Here is a 20451-nt window from a genome sequence, read left to right as displayed (position 1 = left end):
TTAGGGTTCCGAAGGCCTCTCGGCCCCCAGACTTTCCCACCAGGCTGAGGGCCAGCAGACAAAAGAGTCTCCAGAATAGAGGCCATCTGCCCTTGGGAGCCCACCTGTGGGACTGGGGCCCCTGAATTCCTTCCCGCGCCTCCCTAGCAGCTGCCCAAAGTGCCTCCTCTCCTCTCGAGGGAGCCACTGCACCTGGTGCTCCAGACCAGGCTGCTCTGCACACGGCTGTCTGCTCTGAGCCTCCGCTTTACCACGCCCCAGGTGACCTGTGCAGAAGTGAGAGGGCACCCCCCACCCCGCTTCTCTGGGGTGCGTCGGTCATAGAGTCATCATCAGGAACTTCAAGCTTATGCAAACGCCACTTCAGGCTCCCAGAGGGCTAGTGTGGGCCCACCACCCCAACCAGGCTCAGAGGCACAGGTCACTGGCCCTCACTCGTCCTGGGTCTCATCGTCTGTCTCTGAGCCACCGAGCCCAGGCCTTTGCTGGCTCTCTGCTGCCCCCATGTGGCTTCCTCATGGGGCTGCCTGACGCCGGCCAGTGCCAGCCAGGAGCCCCTTTCAGACATGCAGGGCCTTCCACTGTCTGAGTCCTAAACACCCCAGACCCTGCCCAAGACACCTCCGCCTTGCAAATGGAAGCTGAGCAAACCTCTCTGCTCCCAGCCTCTCAATGCAGCATGAGTTATATCCTGAGGACTGGGCCTCCCTGAGCTGAAGAGGGCTCTCCCCTCCCCTCTGCCCAGTTCCCCCCTCCCTTCCCTCCTTTCCCCTTGGCTCCCCACCCAGGCCTTGCCAGCAGGCAGGAAGGAAGCTGTTCATAGCGGGGAGGGTGGGGCACTTCCAGCTCACACTGAACAACCCCGGGTTGGGCTATAAAGAGTCAGGGCCTTCCGCTCTCGTCACCCGCCACCCCCGCAGCCCCACAGCCTTACACACACTCCTGGGGCCAAGGCCTCTCCTCCCCCAAGGTCATGGCATCCCATCTCCAGCCCCGAAAGCTCTCCGCTCTGAGAGGGGAGGAAGGAGCAAGGTTTGCCTCCCTCTGAGGGAGCAGGATGAGCCAGGGGTCTGGCTACTCACCCACGGGAAGGTCTGTCACCCTTCCCGACCAGGGCCTAAGGGGTTGGGGTCTGAGCCAGCCTCCCCGGTGGCAGAAAACACAGTCACTGTCAGGGACCAAGGGGTCAGGCTCCCAAACAGGTTCTCTCCAAAGCGCCTTCCAGCTTGAAATCCCACCCTTTAAAACTCAAGTTCTTTCCTATCGGTGGAACGTCAACTCTGCAAGGTCTTGAAATTTTCGTTTTTTCAGAAGTTACTCTTTAAAATGCAATCACTAATGAGATGCACGAGCCTTAACACGGTAGCAGGGTCGCTGACAAAGAGCAAGGTCGAGAGAGGAGAACAGGGCAGGGCCCTGGGGAGGGGAGGGAAAGCCCATCCCAGAGGTGGAAGAATGAAGAACTGTCAGAGTCCCCTGGGAGAGGCTAGGACACGTAGTGCAGCGTGGACACAGCCCCGCCAGGCCATGGCTCCCTCTGCCCAGACCCACGCCAGTTCAGGCCTGCCCACGCGTTTGCGGCGAAGCAAGCCGACGTCCTCGACACAGCTACTCGGCGCAGGGTACTCATGCCCGGCTGCGGAGCATGCAGAAGGGGTGCTGAGCAAGGCCTCGCAGAGGAAACACACCAGGGCCGCGTGGGTCGGGTCACCCGGGAAGTGGCTGAGAAGGAGTTGGAAGCAGAAGAGACTGTCTGGGGTACTGCCTGTGAGAGATGATGGGGAGGCAGGGAAAGCCTCGGGAATGAGGTGCAATCTCGACATCTACGGAAAGAGGGAGAAGGAGGAGGACTGGGTGGCGAGAGCCTTAGACCATTTCTGAGAAGCCCTCCGCCAAGCCGATGGGAGCACTGCGGAAAGACTGCCCTCCGAGGAGTCCCAGCTGGGCTGACACAGTGAGCCTGTCTGCCGCCCGGGGCTCAGTGACTATCTGAAGCTTCAGGGAAGCCTGAGGCCTTGGGGTACATGCCGGGTAGGTTCTGAAGGCATTGCAGCTGGGAACTGCCTGCCACCTGCACCTCCTGCAGCGCATTCTCTCTTGAAGGGAGATCTGAGCAGGACACATCCAGAGCCAACAAGGCTGGGCCGTGAGGAAGGGGAAGGAAGGTTTCCTTTAGTCGGAGGGCGAAGGAGGAGCTGGCGGGGACAGCACAGGCAAGGGCCCGGGAGGCAGGAAACACGAGGACTGTTTGGGAATCTGTGAGAAAGCCCGTTTGTCTGAAACAGAGGCTGTGAGCACCACACTTGGAGAATGGAGGGTCAGGCCAGTGTATTGGAGTGGCCTTGGGTTGACGATCTCAGGGAAAGCCGACGCGCGAGGCAAGCCTTGCTTTTGAGATGAAGCTGGCAGAGGTACAGAGCACAGCTAGTCTGGAGAGGAAGCCCAGAGATCAGGAGAGCACGGGAGGGGCTGTGGTCAGCGATGCAGTCAAGGGGTCATGAGGACCTCAGCGTCGGATGCCCGTCTCACCTGGTCCCTGGGGAGGCCGGCCACAGGTCCGTTAACTGGAAGCTGGGAAAAGGAGTTCTCGATCCTGCACTTAGGTCACGGCTCAATAGGAACCAGAGATGGGGTCAGATGTCTGAGTGGTGGGGTCTGCCTGCCATCGCCTGCCCCAAGGGAAAGGGGGATGGGCGGGGTGAGGCCTCGGGCTCCGGGACCACGGGCTGGTCTGGACGGAGCCTTTCCCCTTTGCTGACAGACGGGCAGCACAGTTCTCCAGGCCTCCAGGAGCTCGGGCTTGTCCGTGTTTACAAGGACCCCTCGCCCTCCTCCTTGGCAGACCCTACTAATTCCACGGTGTGACCCCAGAGTTCACAGCACAGCCCATTCCTTCCGCTGATCTGCTGGCCCGACCCCCACCCAGGCCCACCCGAACCCTACCCTCCACTGTTTTCCGAAGGAGTCCAGCCAACACAAATCCGCATGTTTGTTTGTCTGCCTGTCTGCCTCTCCCAGGCTCTGCCTGCCCCAGAATCTCAACTTCCGTTTCTTTCTTGAAGTTTCCCTTGGTCTCTGTGGTCTCAAATCCACGAGGCTTGGACACCTATAGATCCAGATGCCCCAGCTCATGGCCTTTCTCCAGCCCTCGAAATGTCTTAGAACTACAAACCCCAGCATGCACTACTCTCCAAGGTGCCCGAAGAGTGTTGCTGTGCACCACCTACATTCTGGGAATTGTAGTTTCCCTAGTCTCGCTCGCTTGCTAGGGCTCCAGGCTCTCCCCGGTGGGCAGTCCCTGCCTAGTCTATCTGCTGACTTACTGCCCCCAGGGATGCATGCGTCACTGAATGACAGAGTGGGGGTGGAGGCCCTAAATGGCAGCTTCCTGCAATTTTGTGTCCCCCACTTGAGTCACTGGAGGGCGGGGGTTCAAGGAAATTGGGGCTGGGAGGGGAAGGGATACCCTAATGCCATACTCAAGGACAAAGTGTCACTGCATCCGCTCTGGTCTTGTGTCCCCGAGAACCCAAAAGAACTCGAAGGCCGGGATCCGGGGGGGCTTAGATATGAGGGGGGTGATAAAGAGAGCTTGGGGCAACCCTAAAAGCCCCTGTGGTCACAAATAGTCTGAGACTCATCCCTTCCTAATGACGCAGTGCTCACTTTCTGCTCAGGGTGTGGCCAGCAAGGGCCAGGTGGACAGCCTCCCCTGGTCAGATGCCACAGAGGGGCCTTTCTGACCTTCTGGTTGCCCACTCTGCCACTCCCCATACCACAGCTGCTGCACCACAGCCCCACAGCACCGCTGGACACCTGGGTTCCCACTTACCAAGCTTAGCCCTTGGAGCGGAACCCCGGCGTCCGGCTCCCCTCCCTCTGGGCCGGAGGGCGTGGAGCCGAGGCTGTAGAGCCTCCCAGCTGCCTTGTTCCTGTCCCATTGTGTGTGGGACAGGGGCGGGGCAAGGGCCAGCACCGGAGAGCCCCCTCCCCTTCCTAAGGAAAAGGCCCGGGCTCTGCTCCGAGCTGCAGAGCTGAAGTGAGGCTGACATGGGCAACTTGAAGAGCGTGGGCCAGGAGCCTGGGCCACCCTGCGGCCTGGGGCTGGGACTGGGCCTCGGGCTGTGCGGCAAGCAGGGCCCAGCCTCCCCGGTGTCTGAGCCCAACTGGACGCCAGCACCTGCACCCCTGCCTGAGCCAGACCACAGGTGAGGGCCACAGTGGCCAGGAGCAAGTGGTAGGGGTGGGAGGCTGGTGTCAAGACCTGAGGCCCAGAGCTTGGGAGGGCTGGGGTCTGCGGCCCAGCCTGGAGGGCCAGGTTGCCAATGCAAAAATGCTGTCCGTGTGGACAGAACAGGACGATCAGACAAGAGACCGGGGGCAGGGCCAGCAGGTGACACGTGAAAGTCGGAGGTAAGGGAGCCAGCTTATCAGGTTTGAATGGCCAGGGTTTCAATGCCGCTTTTCCACCAAGAGCTGTTTGACCTTGAGCAAGTTACTTAACCTCTCTGAGCCTTGCATTTGTATATAACAGAGATATAGCGCACTTACTCCCTGGCGTCGTTGTAAGGTCCGAGCTCACAGCAAGCCTTCCACGAATGGCGATGATTATTTAACAGAAGAAAGGAGCTGGGGGAATAATTCTAGGAGAGCGAGAGTTCGGGTCTCACCGAAAGGGCAGAGCTGGGGCAGGAGACACAGGCCGCTGGGGTGGGAGCCGAGAAGACACAGCAGCTAGCCCTTTGCCCCGCTCGAGGCCCCTCCTCCTAATGGCCACACACCCCAAAACTAAGCCGGCAGCCCCAGCCCCCAGAAGGGGCCTCCTTAGGGCAGAGGTTCCTGGAGAGAGGAAGGCCGCCGCGGTGGGAGGCCAGGTGGGGTGCCAGGCCAGGCAGGGCTGCTGGGGAAGGGCTCCGCACAGGCGCGCCGGGGGCCCGAGGCCCTCCCTTCCTCCCGGAGGCTGGCCTGGCGGCTCTGGGAGGAAGTGATAAGGCCTCCGAGGCTTCCCTTCACACGATGGCTACTGTCCGGAGGGGTGGGAGTGGGGAGGGAAATCTGGGCTGAAGAGTCCCCGCTGGGCTCAGGCTGGAGCCTCTAACTCCTCAAGGTAGGGCTCATCGCAGTTTCGGGAGCTGGACACCCCATGTCCAGAAGAGGCGAGGTGGGCCCTGCACAGGGATGAGGACCGGCCTTGGGCCAGGGACTCAGGGGTTCAGGACCATAGCCCCGACGACACCGGGTCTGGCTGAGCATCAGGAGGCCTGGGAAGGAGTCAGGCTGGCCTGGGCGTGGAAGGGACCAGCTCTGCCTGTGTGGCCTCCGGCGAGATAATTCACTTCTCTGAGCCTCAGGTCCCTCATCTGTAAATGGGATGCAGATATTGCCTGCCTCCTAAGGTCATGAGAGGAGAGAAAATGTAAGAAGCACGTGGCAAGCAAGCAACAAATCATTGGGATTATTAATGCCGTCGGAGGGGTCTCTGGGGTACGCCCAAAAGGAAATACATTCCACCTCCATGACCCCACCCTGGCTCTCAACAGCCCCCCGCCCACCCGGTCCCCGGAGGGGCCCAAGTTCCCTCGCGTGAAGAACTGGGAAGTGGGGAGCATCACCTACGACACCCTGAGTGCCCGGGCACAGCAGGTAAGGTGGGAGCCCCCCATCATAAGTTGAGGGCAGTCCCTCCTGAACTGGCTGGAGGACAAGACTGGGAAGAACCAGAGGAGCTAAGGGACGTGCAGGGGACTTTGGTGACAATCGGCCCTTGCCCCAAGTTCTGCCAGGGTCCAGCCCTGACCCAGCCCACCCTCACCCCTGTTTCCAGTCTCGGCCCTTGCCCTAAATCTGCACGGCCCAGGACCCACCCTCCTCTGCCCTCCCACCTGGCGCCTGACCCCTGACTTCCCACCCTGGCGCCTGACCCCTGACCTGATCCTGACCTTTGTGCTCCCTGCTCTCTCCACCTCTGCCCCCCACCGCCATCCAGGACGGACCCTGCACCCCAAGACGCTGCCTGGGCTCCCTGGTATTTCCACGGAAACTGCAGGGACGGCCATCCCAGGGCCCCCCACCCCCCGAGCAGCTGCTGAGCCAGGCCAGGGACTTCATCGACCAGTACTACAGCGCCATCAAGCGGTGTGACCCGGACCTGACGCCCACGCCCACCCTTGTCCTTCCCCGACCCCCGTCCTGAAACCGCCCACACGGAGCCTGAGCTCAGCACCCACCGGCCTCCCCCCAGCGCCCTCAGGGAGCCTGGGGCCCTCCCCAGCCCACAAGACTCCCTTCTGCTCCCCTGTCCTTCGCAGGAGCGGCTCCCAGGCCCACGAGCAGCGGCTTGAGGAGGTGGAAGCCGAGGTGGCAGCCACAGGCACCTACCAGCTTCGGGAAAGCGAGCTAGTGTTCGGGGCCAAGCAGGCCTGGCGCAACGCTCCCCGCTGCGTGGGCCGGATCCAGTGGGGGAAGCTGCAGGTGTGGCTGGCTAGCAGGCTCCCAGGATGGGGTGGGGGACACGAAAGAGGAGGGGAGGGGTGTGGCCGCTCTGAGGTTTCCCTGGGGGGTCCTGAGCAGTAGGGAGATCTCTGCCCGTTTCCCTAGAGACCAGCACGTAGCTAACACCAGGCCATTAATACCTGGTCGTGAAGCCCCATGGCAGTGCCTTACAGGAGGACACCCAGATGCACCAAGGCTGTGAGGACAGCTGAGCTTTGGTCCCTGGGGGGTATTGTCAGAAACAGGGGCAGCCTTCGGGAAGAGACTGCTGCTTGCCCAATCCAGGCCCCTCACCCCAAACACATCGCTCCCTCCCAGTCCCCCAGCACCTCAGCCCCACACCCTCCCTGCCGCACCATGTGACTCAGAGCCAGCCTGGGCTGCTAGAACAGCCTGTGACACTAAGAGAGGAAAGCTGGCCCACAGGAGAACCCGATCCATGACCTTGGCCTCCTTACTGTAACTGATCACTGAAGAACTTAGAATAAAGCCACATGCTCTGTAAATCCCAAGGAGTCTCAGATAATAAGGATAATCCCGTCTGACGCTAGCTAGCAAAGCCCTCTAAGTTGTTCAAGGCTGGCGCTCAGCTCTGAACCCATCAGAGCGTCTATATTTGACTCCACTCTGCTACATCCCTCTCTGGGCCCCAGGCCAGCCACTGCCACCTCCTGCCTCTCACTAACACAAGTCTCCTCCTCCCTGAGGCAGGAAAGGGACCTCCCAGCCTCCTGCTGGGGCCTCCACTCGGCCAGTCCAGACGGCTCCTCCTAGCATCAAAATGCCAGGATGGGCAGCGTCCCCAAAGGACATCTAGAGCAGCCACCCTCCCTTTCCATCATCGCTGTGTTCCAGGAGAGTCAGAGGGCTGGCTGGGGCGCGGCGGGGCTGAGGCTTAAGCACCATGGATAACAGGGAGCTCGGCACCCACACCTCTAGGTGGCCTCCGCATCAGTTGGGGCCCTTCCCCAGGCCTCAGTTTGACAGTTCCTCCTGCGTCAAACTGAGGGTTCCTCCTGCGTGCCGGGCACCGAGTCAGCTTCTGTAGGCTGGAGATAAGAGGCAGACAGGCTATCCGGGTGCGGCGTGCGGGGCAGGAAGGGGTCGGTGTGGGTGCAAATGGTCAAGGGGGCTCCCCAGAAGAGAAAGAACCGTGGCTCACCGCGAGTGACACCCCAGCCTTGGAAGTCTCCCCTGCCTTCGTTGCATTCTGGGGCTGGCCTCAAGTCCCCATCTCCCTCCTGTCCCCCTGCCTCGGCTGGCTCAGGTGTTTGACGCCCGTGATTGCAGCTCTGCTCAGGAGATGTTCACCTACATCTGTAGCCACATCAAGTATGCCACCAACAAGGGCAACCTCCGGTGAGTGTCCGAACCCACCAGGCCAACCCCCCTACCCCCAACTCGCAGAGAAGTCGGGGCTCTGACCAGCTCCCCCCACCTCCCCGTGTCAGCTCCGCAATCACAGTGTTCCCCCAACGCACCCCGGGCCGCGGGGACTTCCGCATCTGGAACAGCCAGCTGGTGCGCTACGCGGGCTACCGGCAGCAGGACGGCTCGGTGCGCGGGGACCCAGCCAACGTGGAAATCACCGAGGTGGGCGCGCGGAGGCGGAGTAGGGGGAAGCGGTCGGCGAGGGCTCTGGGGTGAGGGGTCAGCGAAGCAGGGAGAGGGGCCCCTCACTGAGACGAAGAATGGGAGGTGACCGATGCAGGGGTCCCTGAGACCCGCCTGCGGCCCTGCCTCCCGCAGCTCTGCATCCAGCACGGCTGGACCCCGGGAAACGGCCGCTTCGACGTGCTGCCCCTGCTGCTCCAGGCCCCAGACGAGTCCCCAGAACTCTTCACTCTACCCCCCGAGCTAGTCCTCGAGGTGCCCCTGGAGCACCCCACGTGAGCACGAGGGGGACCGGGTCAGGTGGGAGAGAGGGCTGCCATGGGGGTGGCGGGCGGGCAAAGCCTCGCGGGAGACCTGACCGCACGGCGGCGCCCGCAGGCTGGAGTGGTTCGCGGCCCTGGGGCTGCGCTGGTACGCCCTCCCGGCCGTGTCCAACATGCTGCTGGAGATCGGGGGCCTGGAGTTCCCAGCGGCGCCCTTCAGCGGCTGGTACATGAGCACGGAGATCGGCTCGCGGAACCTGTGTGACCCGCACCGCTACAACATCCTGGAGGTGAGCGCCCCGCAGTGGGGGCGGCGGGCGGGGGCCTTCGACTCGAAAACAGATCCACAGAGCGTCAGCCGAGGGAGCATCCGAGCGAGCGCTGGCAGCGCAGGGTCGCCTCCCACGCCAGGACTTTGGGGGAGGGCCCTGGAAGCACCGAGGCTGCAGCAACGGGGGGTGGGGGGTGCGTGCGTGAGTGCAGTTGACTCTTGAGCAAGGCAGGTTTGAACTGCAAGGGTCGGTTCGGGAACCAGCCTGTAAGTGGCCCCGCGCAGCTCAAACCCACATTGTTCCAGGGTCAAGTGTATATATACCCTTCTGGAGATAGGATCTATAGGCCTACAGCTTTCATCAGATTCTCAAAGCAGACTTTGCCCCCCAAAATGTTAAGACCCATTTTAGAGATGAGAAATTAAGGCCCAGGGTTGAGAAGCGACTGGCCCAGGGTCCCTCTCTGCTCTGCGGTGCCTTTGCAGACAAGAGCCTGAACCGGCCCCAAACTAGGCAGGGAGGCCTCCCGAGGTTACCTACCTCCCTCCCTCCCTCCCTCCACGCATGAGCTGGAGACAAAGGCGCTCTCCATCCCCTCCCCGCCACCCCGTGCCTACCAATGCCACGCACCCCTGCCCCCAGGATGTGGCCGTCTGCATGGACCTGGACACCCGGACGTCCTCGTCCCTGTGGAAAGACAAGGCGGCCGTGGAAATCAACTTGGCGGTGCTGCACAGTTACCAGGTGCACAGGGCAGACGGGCCAGGGGGCGTGAGGCCCGGGGCGAGAAGGGAGGTGGCACTTGGGGACCGGGGCAGGATTTGGGGACAGCGGCAGGAGTTCTACAGTCCAACCGCCATGGGGCGCTCGGGGCCTGCAGTTCTGGGGACACGGCCCATCCCATTCCAGGTGCTGCAACGTGGGGGCCCGTGTGTGCCAGGAGCACAGCTGACGAGTGTATGCTCAGTAATTCTGGGGGCACACTGAAGTGTGTGGGACCCACTGAAGTCTAGGAACTCTAGTTCCAGGACCGAGGGTATGCCGAGCAAGGCAACTTGGGGGAAACGGTGCCTGCTGAGTACTGCTATGGGGTCTCGAGAGTTTCGGATCTTGGGCTGGGGGCGCAGGGCATACAGATACCGGAGACTGCATGCTGAGCCTTGAGCTGCAGTTAGGGGGTGACGCAGGTTGAGGAGAACACAGTATTTGTTAGATTTGAGGTGACACGGAGCACAGGAGGGTTTGGGGTGACAAGGGTAGGGCCTGTAGGCTGAGTCTAAGCCCATCCCAACCCCCCCATGCCCCAGCTGGCCAAAGTGACCATTGTGGACCACCATGCCGCCACCTCCTCCTTCATGAAGCACCTGGAGAACGAGCAGAAGGCGAGGGGGGGCTGCCCTGCCGATTGGGCCTGGATCGTGCCCCCCATCTCGGGCAGCCTCACCCCTGTGTTCCATCAGGAGATGGTCAACTATTTCCTGTCCCCTGCCTTCCGCTACCAGGTACCCACCCCGCTGGCTTTGCTGCTCTGACTAAGCAGCCTCTAAACTTCTGTTTTCTTGACTCGCATCCCCTTCCGCCCTCCTCACTCCCCTGTAGCCGGATCCGTGGAAGGGGAGCACAGCCAAGGGTGCCGGCATCACCAGGAAAAAGACCTTTAAGGAAGTGGCCAAGTAGGTGCCCTGGGAATGCTGCCCTTCCCCCAACCCAGGGAGGCGGGGACCAGCCCCAGTGGTGGCACCAGCCCTCCACACTCACCACTTAGTGCCCCCAAGACCCTGCTTGGCCCGTGCTCTTGGGAGAGGCCCAGCTCCATGTGCCTGATCTCCCTCACCCACCTCTGCCCACAGTGCTGTGAAGATCTCTGCCTCACTCATGGGCACCGTGATGGCCAAGCGTGTGAAGGCCACAATCCTGTATGGCTCTGAGACCGGCCGGGCCCAGAGCTATGCACAGCAGCTGGGGAGGCTCTTCCGGAAGGCTTTCGACCCCCGGGTAGGGCTGAGAACAGAGCGGCAGGCGTCTGGGGTGGGGTGGGGGGTCCACTCGCATCCTCAGATGCGCCCTGGAGGACAGGAGAGAGTCACAAGTTAGGGCCCGCGAGGATCCTGGGGATCCACGAGGAGTCAGGGAGCAAGTCGGGGCCTGAGTCCAGCTCTGCGGGGTGTGTGTGTGTGGGGGGAAGGGGACAGAGTGACATCGGGGCCTGAGTCCAGCTCTGCGGGGTGTGTGTGGGGGGGAAGGGGACAGAGTGAGAAGGACCCAGCATCAGAGCCTCAATCCCCAGGACATCTGTCTTCTCCTCACCCACAGGTCCTGTGCATGGATGAGTATGACGTGGTGTTCCTCGAGCACGAGACGCTGGTGTTGGTGGTGACCAGCACATTTGGGAATGGGGATCCCCCAGAAAATGGAGAGGTGAGGCCTGCAGGAAAGGGGCCACAGGGCATGGCGGGGGGGACACACTACACTGGAGGGGCTGGGCATGCCCCTCACCCCCCGATGGAAAGTGGAGATGCCGTGAGTCTCCCAGGCCCACCCACAGCTGCCCCGACGCACATACTGCTTGACCGTGTCCCTGTGCCACATCCACTGCTGGTGCACGTGCTTACCTGCCAAAGGCACTTCTGTCAATGCTCTTGGGCATTGACAAATGAGAAAAACAGGAATACCCCGCTCGGTACGCAATTTCTGCTTTTTCTTCTTAACAAAAGAAAAGGGCCCCGCTCAGATGTCAGCAGAGATTAGGCAATTTCACTTTCTGAACAAATCTTAAACAAACAAACTAAAATACCACCCCGTCGTCTTTTATTGTGAACCATTCTCTTTCAAGCTGCTCTGTCTCCATTCGTGTCTGGAGGCCTTATGTGTCCCTGCTTCCAGGTGAGAAATGCCCTCTTAACACCCCAAGCAGAATCCCGACATGAGCCTTCACCCCGGCCTTGCTGCCCATCGCAGTCCCCAATCTGATTTGCCTTTTAAAGAAAAATAGAATCACTCACTTTTGTTTAGCATAAAAGTATTTACACCCATGTGACCCACAACCCTTTCGAGACCTAGAACATCTCCGTCGCCCTGGAGAGTTCCCTTGCCAATTTCCCCTGTCAATCAGTCCTCTTCACAGCCAATGTCCCCACCAGAAGCAGCCACCATTCTGACTTTGTCACCTGGGTTAGCTTTGCCTGCTCTAGGACGTCCTAGGAAGGGGAGCATTCAGTCTTCTGGCTCCTTTTGCTCAGCCCGCTTTCGAGGGTCGTCTCGCGGTTGCGTGACGGGGTAGTGTGTTCCTGTCCCAGGCGGAGCAGCCTCACTGTGTGACTACACCCGGTGTGTTTCTCCACTCTCCCATGGACGCACACTTGGGCCGGTTCCAGTGTTCGGCTATTATGCATAAAGCTGTTATGAGCATTCTTGTGCAAGGCTTTTGTGGGCTTATGTTTTCATTTCTCTTGGAAAAATACTTAGGAGTGGAATTGCTGGGTCATCGGGTTAGATGTACATTTAATTTTTTTTTTTTAACTGCTAAAGAGCCAAACAGATTGAACTGCATCCTTAAATTCTGTGTATTTCAACATATGTAAAGTTTACCTCAAATTTTTTAAAATGGAGCAAACCCAGGAATATACACCACAGGAAATGGTGTATATGCACTAAAGACACGAAATAGAATATTTATAGCAGCATTGTTCATAATACCCCACTGGAAACAACTCAAATAACTTATCGACAGTAGACCGGATTTTAAAATTGTGGCATATTCAAACACGATACAGCAATGAGGGTGAACGAATTACAACCACGCAGCAATATGGATGAGTCTCAACCACAATTTAGAGTGTAAGGAAGCCAGATACAAAAAAATACAGACCATGGGAATCACTCCGTATGAAGCTCAGAAACAGGCAAAGTGAATCGTGGTTTTACTCAGGAGAGGGGTTGGTCCCCCCAGGGTGGCGGTAGTGAGGAGGAGGCAGGAAGGTGACTTCTAGGGTGCCAGTGATGTTTCTTAAGGGGACCCTGATGACGCAGGTCTGTTCAGTTTGTGAAGGTCTAGACAGCTATACATTTATGATATGTGTGCTTTTCTGTCTGTACGTTACACTTCGAAAAAACGCGCGAAAAATAAAATTAAGGTAGCACATGCTAATTACGGTGACCCCAAAGACCTCCCCATCCAAATATACCTGCAGTTAACGCTGGATGTGGTGGGCTGGCCACGTTTTGTTTTTTCTGTGAAGGTGCTTTGGCGTAGTTCTGTTTCCGAGGCGGCACGTGATGTGCCTCAGCCTTCTGGAAGATGTCAGTGATCAGGGCAGGGAGGCCGGGCGCTGTTTTCCACCTAGCAAACTGAAGCGTTAAGGACCCACAACGCCGAGTGTTGACGGCAGTGCAGAAAGAGCGCTCCTCTGCCCTGACGCTGGGAGGATCATCAGGATCCCATCAGGCTTTCGAGTCCGCTGACTCAGCAGTTCCACCGAAATATGCAAATGAGGATGCAGAAATATGTAAATGAGGTGCAGAAATATGTAAATGAGGGTGCAAAATATGTAAATGAGGGTGCCGGCATGCATGGGTGTCTGAGCCTTGGGCCTGGACCACCCAGATGTTCTCAGTATGATGGGGTGTTGGGTAGCCATTCAAAAGAATGAGGCTAGTCTTAGGATGCGGACCTGGGAGGAGGTCCTGTGATAGACTAGTGACGAAAAGCAGATGAATACAGTTTGGCCCCATTTTTCATTAAAAAAACAACTATAAATATAGATATATGTATAGGTACAACAGAAAAGGGCTAGAGTGTCAACACCTGTCAATACCGGCCATGCCCTGGCAGGTAAGATTGGAGGGAAGATTCGAGCAGATTCTTTCTTACTCCTTCACAGCCTTCTGGAATGTTTTCAAAAAGCTGATACCTCTTTTGATATTTTCAGAACAAATTAAAAGTTATAAATAATAATAAGGGCCAGCCCGGTATAGTTTCCACCTTCTGTAGAGTTTTTGAAATAAAACTAACCGTGATGCTCCCCCTGCAGAGTTTCGCGGCGGCCCTGATGGAGATGTCCGGCCCCTACAACAGCTCCCCTCGGCCCGAGCAGCACAGGTGAGCGGGCCAGCGAGCGGGGCAGGAGATTCGGGCAGGTGGGGGCAGTGAGGCATGTGGGGACACAGACGGAAGGAGGTCTGAAGAGTCCCCCACCCTCCCGCCGTGTCTCCAACAAGCTGGAGGACGGATGGGACAGGCCAGGGCGCCACTGCCCTCTTTCCTGAGGCCTGCCCACTCACAGTCCCCAGGACTCTAAGAGGCCAGTGAGTCGCGAGGTCGCCTTCAGAGAGGGGTGGGGAGGCAGAGTAGAGCCCGGAGGCCCAGAGAGCCCCAGGACATGGGCCCTCACCCCCAGCCCAAACCTGTTCCGGAGAGTGAAGCCTAGCCCCAGGGCAGGGCCTGCTGTCCCCAAGGCAGAGACCCTAAAGCTGTCCCCTAGCTGCGTCTGGGCCTGCGCCACATCTCCAGCCCTGTGACACCCCTGTCTTTGTCCTCTTTCCCCAGGAGTTACAAAATCCGCTTCAACAGCGTCTCTTGCTCAGACCCCCTCGTGTCCTCCTGGCGGCGGAAGAGAAAGGCGTCCAGTAACACGGACAGCGCCGGGGCCCTGGGGACCCTCAGGTCTGGGCGGCAGCGGGGGGCGGCGTGCCTGGGGGCCAAGCTCCCGGGGCACACGTGGGCCGGGACGGGGTGGGCTCCCGTGACGGCTCCCTGCCCCCCAGGTTCTGTGTGTTCGGGCTGGGCTCCCGGGCGTACCCCCACTTCTGTGCCTTTGCTCGTGCGGTGGACACACGGCTGGAAGAGCTGGGCGGGGAGCGGCTCCTGCAGCTGGGCCAGGGCGACGAGCTGTGCGGCCAGGAGGAGGCCTTCCGCGGCTGGGCCCAGGCTGCCTTCCAGGTGAGCCCCTCGGCCTGTCCCGACATCTGACCCCCGCCGCCCTTCCAGCCCCAACTCGGACTTGCTCCAACCTGGACACCTCCCCACTGACACCTGCAACACTGAGACTCGGGGCCTCACCACCACCCCAGTTCTGTCCGGTTATCTGGTCCCTTCCTGTTCCTTCCGAAACTCACCCTCATCTTGGCTCAGTCCTGGGCAGTGGACGACATCGCCCTAACAACACAGGAGGCGCCTCGCCCGGGCAGAAGAGACGAGGCAGGGAGGGCCCTGGCAGGCAGGAGGCTCGGTGGATGCACAGAGGGAGGGGATGCAGGGAAAGGCAGTATGGAGGGAGAGACGAAGGATGGAGACAGGGCCGGACAGAGAGCTAGAGCTGCGGCCACACTGAAACTCCAGGAAGTCAGAGGCCAGACAGGCTCGGGGCAGAGCTTGGACTGGAAGGGGTCCCGCAAGGAGGGGCAGGTCCCAGGGCTGTGACTTTCTAAGCCTGGGTTTCCTCCGGAGGCAGCTCTGCCTGGTCTGGGGACCGTGCCTGGATCCGAAGGGGCTTGTTGTCCCAGACACTGTTCAGAACCCGCTGGCGTTCCCCGGCTTGAGCTCAGCAGGTCTGGACTGATGGAGAGGAGGGCAGCCCAGGAGGAGGGTTTGCTGGGGAGGAGGAGGTCAGGCCGGAGAAACTGGTCCGAACTGGGAGGAGAGGGAGACTAAAGAATTCGGACAAAGAGAAGCTCCTGCAAGTTAGGAGCGGGACGGGAGAAGGAAGGGGCGCAGCGCGAGGTTTCGGGGCCTTCTCTAGCCTGCGGGGTCAGCCGGAGGAGCTTCCAGCTGGAAGCAGGAAGGCGCTGAGCTGACTAGGGCGGTAGCAGTGGGGGAAGGAAGGAAGGGAGGGGGCTGAGGAAGGAAGGAAGGGATGTAAGATTTTACATGCACAAAAGACGGATTAACAGAACTGGGGCGAGCGGGCAGGGAGGAAGCAGCGTGGACAAGCCCGATGCTCAAGCCGGGGACTGGCCCAGCGGCTTGCAACTTGCGCCTGAGCAGAAACAAATAGAATACGCACCCTCCCTGGGCCTGGCCCCCGGGGACCCCTCCAGCCCCCTGTGCCCAGTGCAGGGGAGGACAGACCTGCCAAAGGCCCCTCCATGGCCTCACTCCAGGAGCTAATAAGAGCTTTGCATACAGTATCTCGTTTCAGCTTCACTGGAACCCAATGAGGTGTAAAGATGGGGAAACTGAGGCACTTTACCGTAAGTGTAGGAGTCAGAATTTGAATGCAGGTCTGAATGCATAGAACAGCAGATTCATTCACTGGATGCTACCATGTGCCGAGCACTGTGCTCCTTGGGGCACAAAACTAACACCCCAGGTTAAGTAACGAGCAGATGTGACATAAACATATGCGAACGGATAGCAGTGGCAGAGACATGACATGGGCTGAAGAACGAGGTGCCACAGGCTCAGTCTCCATCTCAAGCCCATTCTCCCTCCTGCCACTATGGCTGCTGATGCCACAGTCACCTGTGAGCCTCAGATGGCGCCTCCCGCTCCTGGGCCCCTCTGCTCCCACAGCCCCAGGAATGGAAGGTGGCAACTGGAGACCCAACAGGCCCAGCTCCACCTCCCACATCAGGCCCCTCGAACTCCTCAGCCCTCACCACCTTGCCCCTCAGGCCTCCTGTGAGACCTTCTGCGTGGGAGAGGATGCCAAGGCCGCCGCCCGGGACATATTCAGCCCCAAACGGAGCTGGAAGCGCCAGAGGTACCGGCTGAGTGCCCAGGCTGAGGGCCTCCAGCTGCTGCCAGGTGCGGCCCTGACCTCTCCCCCGACCCTGCTGGCCCTCTGGACTCTCCAAGGCCCCAGGACCAGCTCCCAGGGACACTGGCTCCCTGCCTCAGGCTCAGTTTCATTTGCCACCCCGCCCCTCCCCGCCAGGCCTGACCTACGTGCACAGACGAAAGATGTTCCAGGCCACAGTCCTCTCAGTGGAAAACCTGCAGAGCAGCAAGTCCACGTGAGGAAGACACCCCCTGTCACCTGTCCCCGCCTCATTCCCCGGACTCCGGCACCCTCCTCCCCCCACGTTCTGCCTCCCGCCCCGCTGTAACTGGCCCCTCCCCCCACCCACAGTCGGGCCACGATCCTCGTGCGCCTGGACACCGGAGGCCAGGAGGGGCTCCAGTACCAGCCAGGGGACCACATAGGCATCTGCCCGCCCAACCGGCCCGGCCTCGTGGAGGCGCTGCTGAGCCGTGTGGAGGACCCGCCGCCGCCGGGCGAGGCCATGGCCGTGGAGCAGCTGGAGAAGGGCAGCCCCGGTGAGGGGCGCAGTCTGGGCGCCGCGGTGGGAGCCGCCCCGTCCCCATGGTCCCAGGGGCCCCTGGGTTCAGGACCTGGCAGAGGGTTGTCGTATCCACTCACCGCTAGCTGTGCCACAGAGCACGGCTCCCTTTCCAGACCTGTCCCCACACACCCCCGAGAGGCTGTCTCCTCCCTCTGGTTCCTCCCAAAGGCTCCCCCAGCAACCTGGCCTGCCCTGTGGCTGGCGTGGGTTCCACCTCCTGCCGCACTGGTGCCCGGGGTTGAAATAGGTCGGGTGGGGGAAAGGTAGAGGAGGCCCCAAACACACGGGAGCTGCCCAGACAAGCCCACCACCACTGTTCAAGGTCAAGGTCGCCAATAAAATGCCACGAGGCATGGTCGGTCCCCATGTGCCCCCCAAGAAGCAGTTGTCACCCCAGACGAGGCAGTTCTGGCGTGGCCCCTCCTTCAGAGCTCCCCTGTGCACCACCCCTAGGTGGCCCTCCCCCGGGCTGGGTGCGGGACCCCCGGCTGCCCCCGTGCACCCTGCGCCAGGCTCTCACCTTCTTCCTGGACATCACTTCCCCGCCCAGCCCCCGACTCCTTCAACTGCTCAGCACCCTGGCTGAAGAGCCCGGCGAACAGCAGGAGCTAGAGACCCTCAGCCAGGTTGGGGGCCACCCTGGAGGGAAGCGGGGCCAGTGAGGCCGGATGGGCTGGGGGAGGGGAGCCCACCTAATGTTTGTGGGCCTGAACTGAGGCGCGGGAGGGGTCGAGAAGGGGGTCAGCAGGCAGAGCTAAGGGATTCCAAGCCCACTGCGCCCCGCCCCCACCAGGACCCCCGGCGCTACGAGGAGTGGAAGTGGTTCCGCTGCCCCACGCTGCTGGAGGTGCTGGAGCAGTTTCCGTCCGTGGCTCTGCCCGCCGCGCTGCTCCTCACCCAGCTGCCCCTGCTCCAGCCCCGGTACTACTCCGTCAGCTCGGCGCCCAGCGCCCACCCCGGAGAGATCCACCTCACGGTGGCCGTGCTGGCATACAGGACCCAGGGTGAGGCTGGGCGGCGGGGCAGGGCCGGGGCCCGGGCCCTGGAGCGACCCTGGGATGGGCCCCTCACTGGCCCCCTCTGCGCCCCCAACCAGATGGGCTGGGCCCCCTGCACTACGGCGTCTGCTCCACGTGGCTGAGCCAGCTCAAGGCCGGAGCCCCTGTCCCCTGCTTCATCAGGGGGTAAGTGAGCACCGTGGGAGGTGGGGGTGGACGGGGGACCAAGGAGAGAGTGTCTATCCAAGCAGGGGCGGAGAGCGCGCCCCACGGCTGGCCGGGACAGCTGGAGGACTCGGTGGGGTTGCACAGGGTGAGGTGGAAGCTTCGGTGAGGGGTGTGGTTGGGAGCAAGGAAGACCCACTGACCACGCCAAGGCCAGGGCATCCAGCTAAGCCACTTCAGAGCTCTGGCTAAGTTTTTGGCCTTGAACCAATTTGGACGTAGGGTCCTGGCCTGAAACTGCAGCTCCCAGAGATGGGGCTGGGGTGTGACCTGCAGGCTCTGCTGCTTTGAGAAGATGTACCGTGTCCCTGGCTACACCCTTGGGGTCAGTCTGCCATTGGGAGGCATGGCACCTGGGAACTGTGCCCACCCAGTCAAGAGCAGGTCCCCACTCAGTCCCGGGAGAACTAGCCAGGTTACCACGAGGTCAGCGAGGGCTCCCAGGAAACCCTCCCCTCGTGCTGGGTCAGAAGTCTTGCCCCATCCAGCGGCTGGGAGCCGAAAGTCTCGGGCAGGTCAGTGAAGAGTTCCTAGGATGGCGCCAGCCAGGCCCAGTGACCCAAACCCATGTGGGAGGCTAAATTACAAATAAGCTGCAGCAACCTACTGAATACAAACCGAACACTAATATTGAGGCTGTGATTTAAAATCAATACACTCGGTGAACTCATAATGAACCAAGAGACCGTCCTACCCTTTCCTTAGTTTCTACATCTCCTCAACTGGGACGTCAAAATATTCTTCAGTTCAAATTTGAACTGTATTTCCTCTGACCCAGCTTCTGGAAACCACAGATCCAGGGAGCTTCCGCCTGCTAGCAGAGTTCTCTAATAAACACACCGTGCTTACTACAAACTAGACACTGCCGTAAGCACTTGACAAGTATTAACTCGATTATCAACAGAAGCTGAGTCCTCCTCTCTCCGCCCCACCAAAGGCTGGTAAGAAAGGGGAGCTGGGGCATCAAAGGGGGGCCTGACGGGCTGTCTCTTTGCTAGGGCTCCCTCCTTCCGGCTGCCACCGGACCCCAGCTTGCCCTGCATCCTGGTGGGCCCAGGCACTGGCATCGCCCCCTTCCGGGGCTTCTGGCAGGAGCGGCTACATGACATTGAGAGCAAAGGTGAGGCTGGGGGCCAAGGGAACAACTGGAAGGCAGGAAGCAGCCACACAAAGGGCGGGGCTGGGGTGCAGGAGCCAGGTGGGAAAGAGGGCCAGGAATGCGCTACAGAGGTGAAAAGAAGCCTCGACCAAGGGGGAGGGGGAGGGCCTCGAGGCCAGGGCAGTGCCCTGTAGGTATGGCTTCCTGGTGGTGGGCACAGTGTTGGATTGGATTAAGGACAAAGGGAACCAGGAGTCTGGAGAGGATGGGGCTGGGACGCGGAAGACAAATGCCCTGGGCGGACTCTGGACCATGCCGGAGCTCACCTAGGTGTGTCCAAGATCCAAGGAAGCTACAGGATGTTCAGGTTGGGCACCGGGAGCCCAGGGCAGCTGGTAAATGGAAGGAAGGGGCTGTGACTGAGAGGAAGGTAGGAAGTGTGGGATCTGAAGGTGTGGGAGCTTATGGGGTTGGAGCAGGGCAGGGACTAGATGGAGTCCCAGAACTGCAGTGTTAGGCGGTCAAAAGGCATGGAAGTCCGAGTCAGAAGCCCCACGTTCCAGCGCCGTCAGTGACCATTCCAGCCGAGGAAAGGCACGACCTCCTGCAAGCTTGGGCTTCTCTGTAAACCAGGTTCTGGCAGGGTGTTTGAGGAGTGCGCCCTGCATCCTGCCGGAGTGGTAGTTTGTGCCCAAAAGGTGTGGGCCGTCTGCCTAGGCAAAAGTAGCCAAAAGCGAGGTGTGGCCAGGGCTGCCGCGAGGAAGGGATCTCTCCCAAGCCGCCCGCTACTTGCAGGGCTGCAGCCCGCCCCTATGACCTTGGTGTTCGGCTGCCGATGCTCCCAGCTCGACCACCTCTACCGCGACGAGGTGCAGGATGCCCAGCAGCGCGGAGTGTTCGGCCGTGTCCTCACTGCCTTCTCCCGGGAACCCGCCAGCCCTAAGGTGCGGGACCCTGAGGGCTCAGGGATAACCTGAAACTAGGGATGTGGGAAGGACCGATGCGCGCTCCCGCGGTGCACACCCTCCGCCCCGCCCCTTTGCTCCCACCCAGCAGCACTCAGGCACCCGCCCTCACTCGTCCCACGAGTGCCCGAGGCCCCTTTGGGTATCTGGCACCCTCCCCCGAACCCCGCCCCAGACTCGCTCCACCTCTCTAGACCCCACGGCCAGCTCCCTTAAGCTCTACCTGGCGGGAATCTTTAC

General features: G+C 60.5%; 1 protein-coding gene across 2 annotated transcripts in view; it reads left to right on the top strand.

The window, feature by feature from the left end:
- The first annotated feature begins 4050 nt into the window (after nt 1–4050).
- The window catches only part of NOS3 (nitric oxide synthase 3), a 17051-nt gene continuing 650 nt past the window's right edge, over nt 4051–20451 (top strand). The window contains exons 1-24 of one of the 2 annotated variants that reach the window (XM_006920626.1): nt 4051–4208; nt 5541–5643; nt 5987–6135; nt 6309–6471; nt 7760–7851; nt 7944–8085; nt 8242–8381; nt 8485–8659; nt 9284–9385; nt 9949–10143; nt 10241–10314; nt 10492–10636; nt 10955–11059; nt 13672–13739; nt 14187–14303; nt 14405–14579; nt 16253–16385; nt 16516–16594; nt 16711–16898; nt 17378–17550; nt 17718–17928; nt 18021–18108; nt 19146–19267; nt 20042–20190. In XM_006920626.1, coding sequence (XP_006920688.1) covers nt 4051–4208; nt 5541–5643; nt 5987–6135; nt 6309–6471; nt 7760–7851; nt 7944–8085; nt 8242–8381; nt 8485–8659; nt 9284–9385; nt 9949–10143; nt 10241–10314; nt 10492–10636; nt 10955–11059; nt 13672–13739; nt 14187–14303; nt 14405–14579; nt 16253–16385; nt 16516–16594; nt 16711–16898; nt 17378–17550; nt 17718–17928; nt 18021–18108; nt 19146–19267; nt 20042–20190 — 3246 coding nt within the window. Of the gene's footprint in view, nt 4209–5519; nt 5644–5986; nt 6136–6308; nt 6472–7759; nt 7852–7943; nt 8086–8241; nt 8382–8484; nt 8660–9283; nt 9386–9948; nt 10144–10240; nt 10315–10491; nt 10637–10954; nt 11060–13671; nt 13740–14186; nt 14304–14404; nt 14580–16252; nt 16386–16515; nt 16595–16710; nt 16899–17377; nt 17551–17717; nt 17929–18020; nt 18109–19145; nt 19268–20041; nt 20191–20451 lie in introns of both variants that reach the window. The other variant, XM_006920625.1, reaches the window with a different exon arrangement.

Source organism: Pteropus alecto, unplaced genomic scaffold (assembly GCF_000325575.1).
Source record: "Pteropus alecto unplaced genomic scaffold, ASM32557v1 scaffold48, whole genome shotgun sequence".
Taxonomy (NCBI): Eukaryota; Metazoa; Chordata; class Mammalia; order Chiroptera; family Pteropodidae; genus Pteropus; species Pteropus alecto.
Note: the sequence above shows the minus strand (reverse complement) of the source record. Positions and strands in the feature narration are given on the sequence as shown.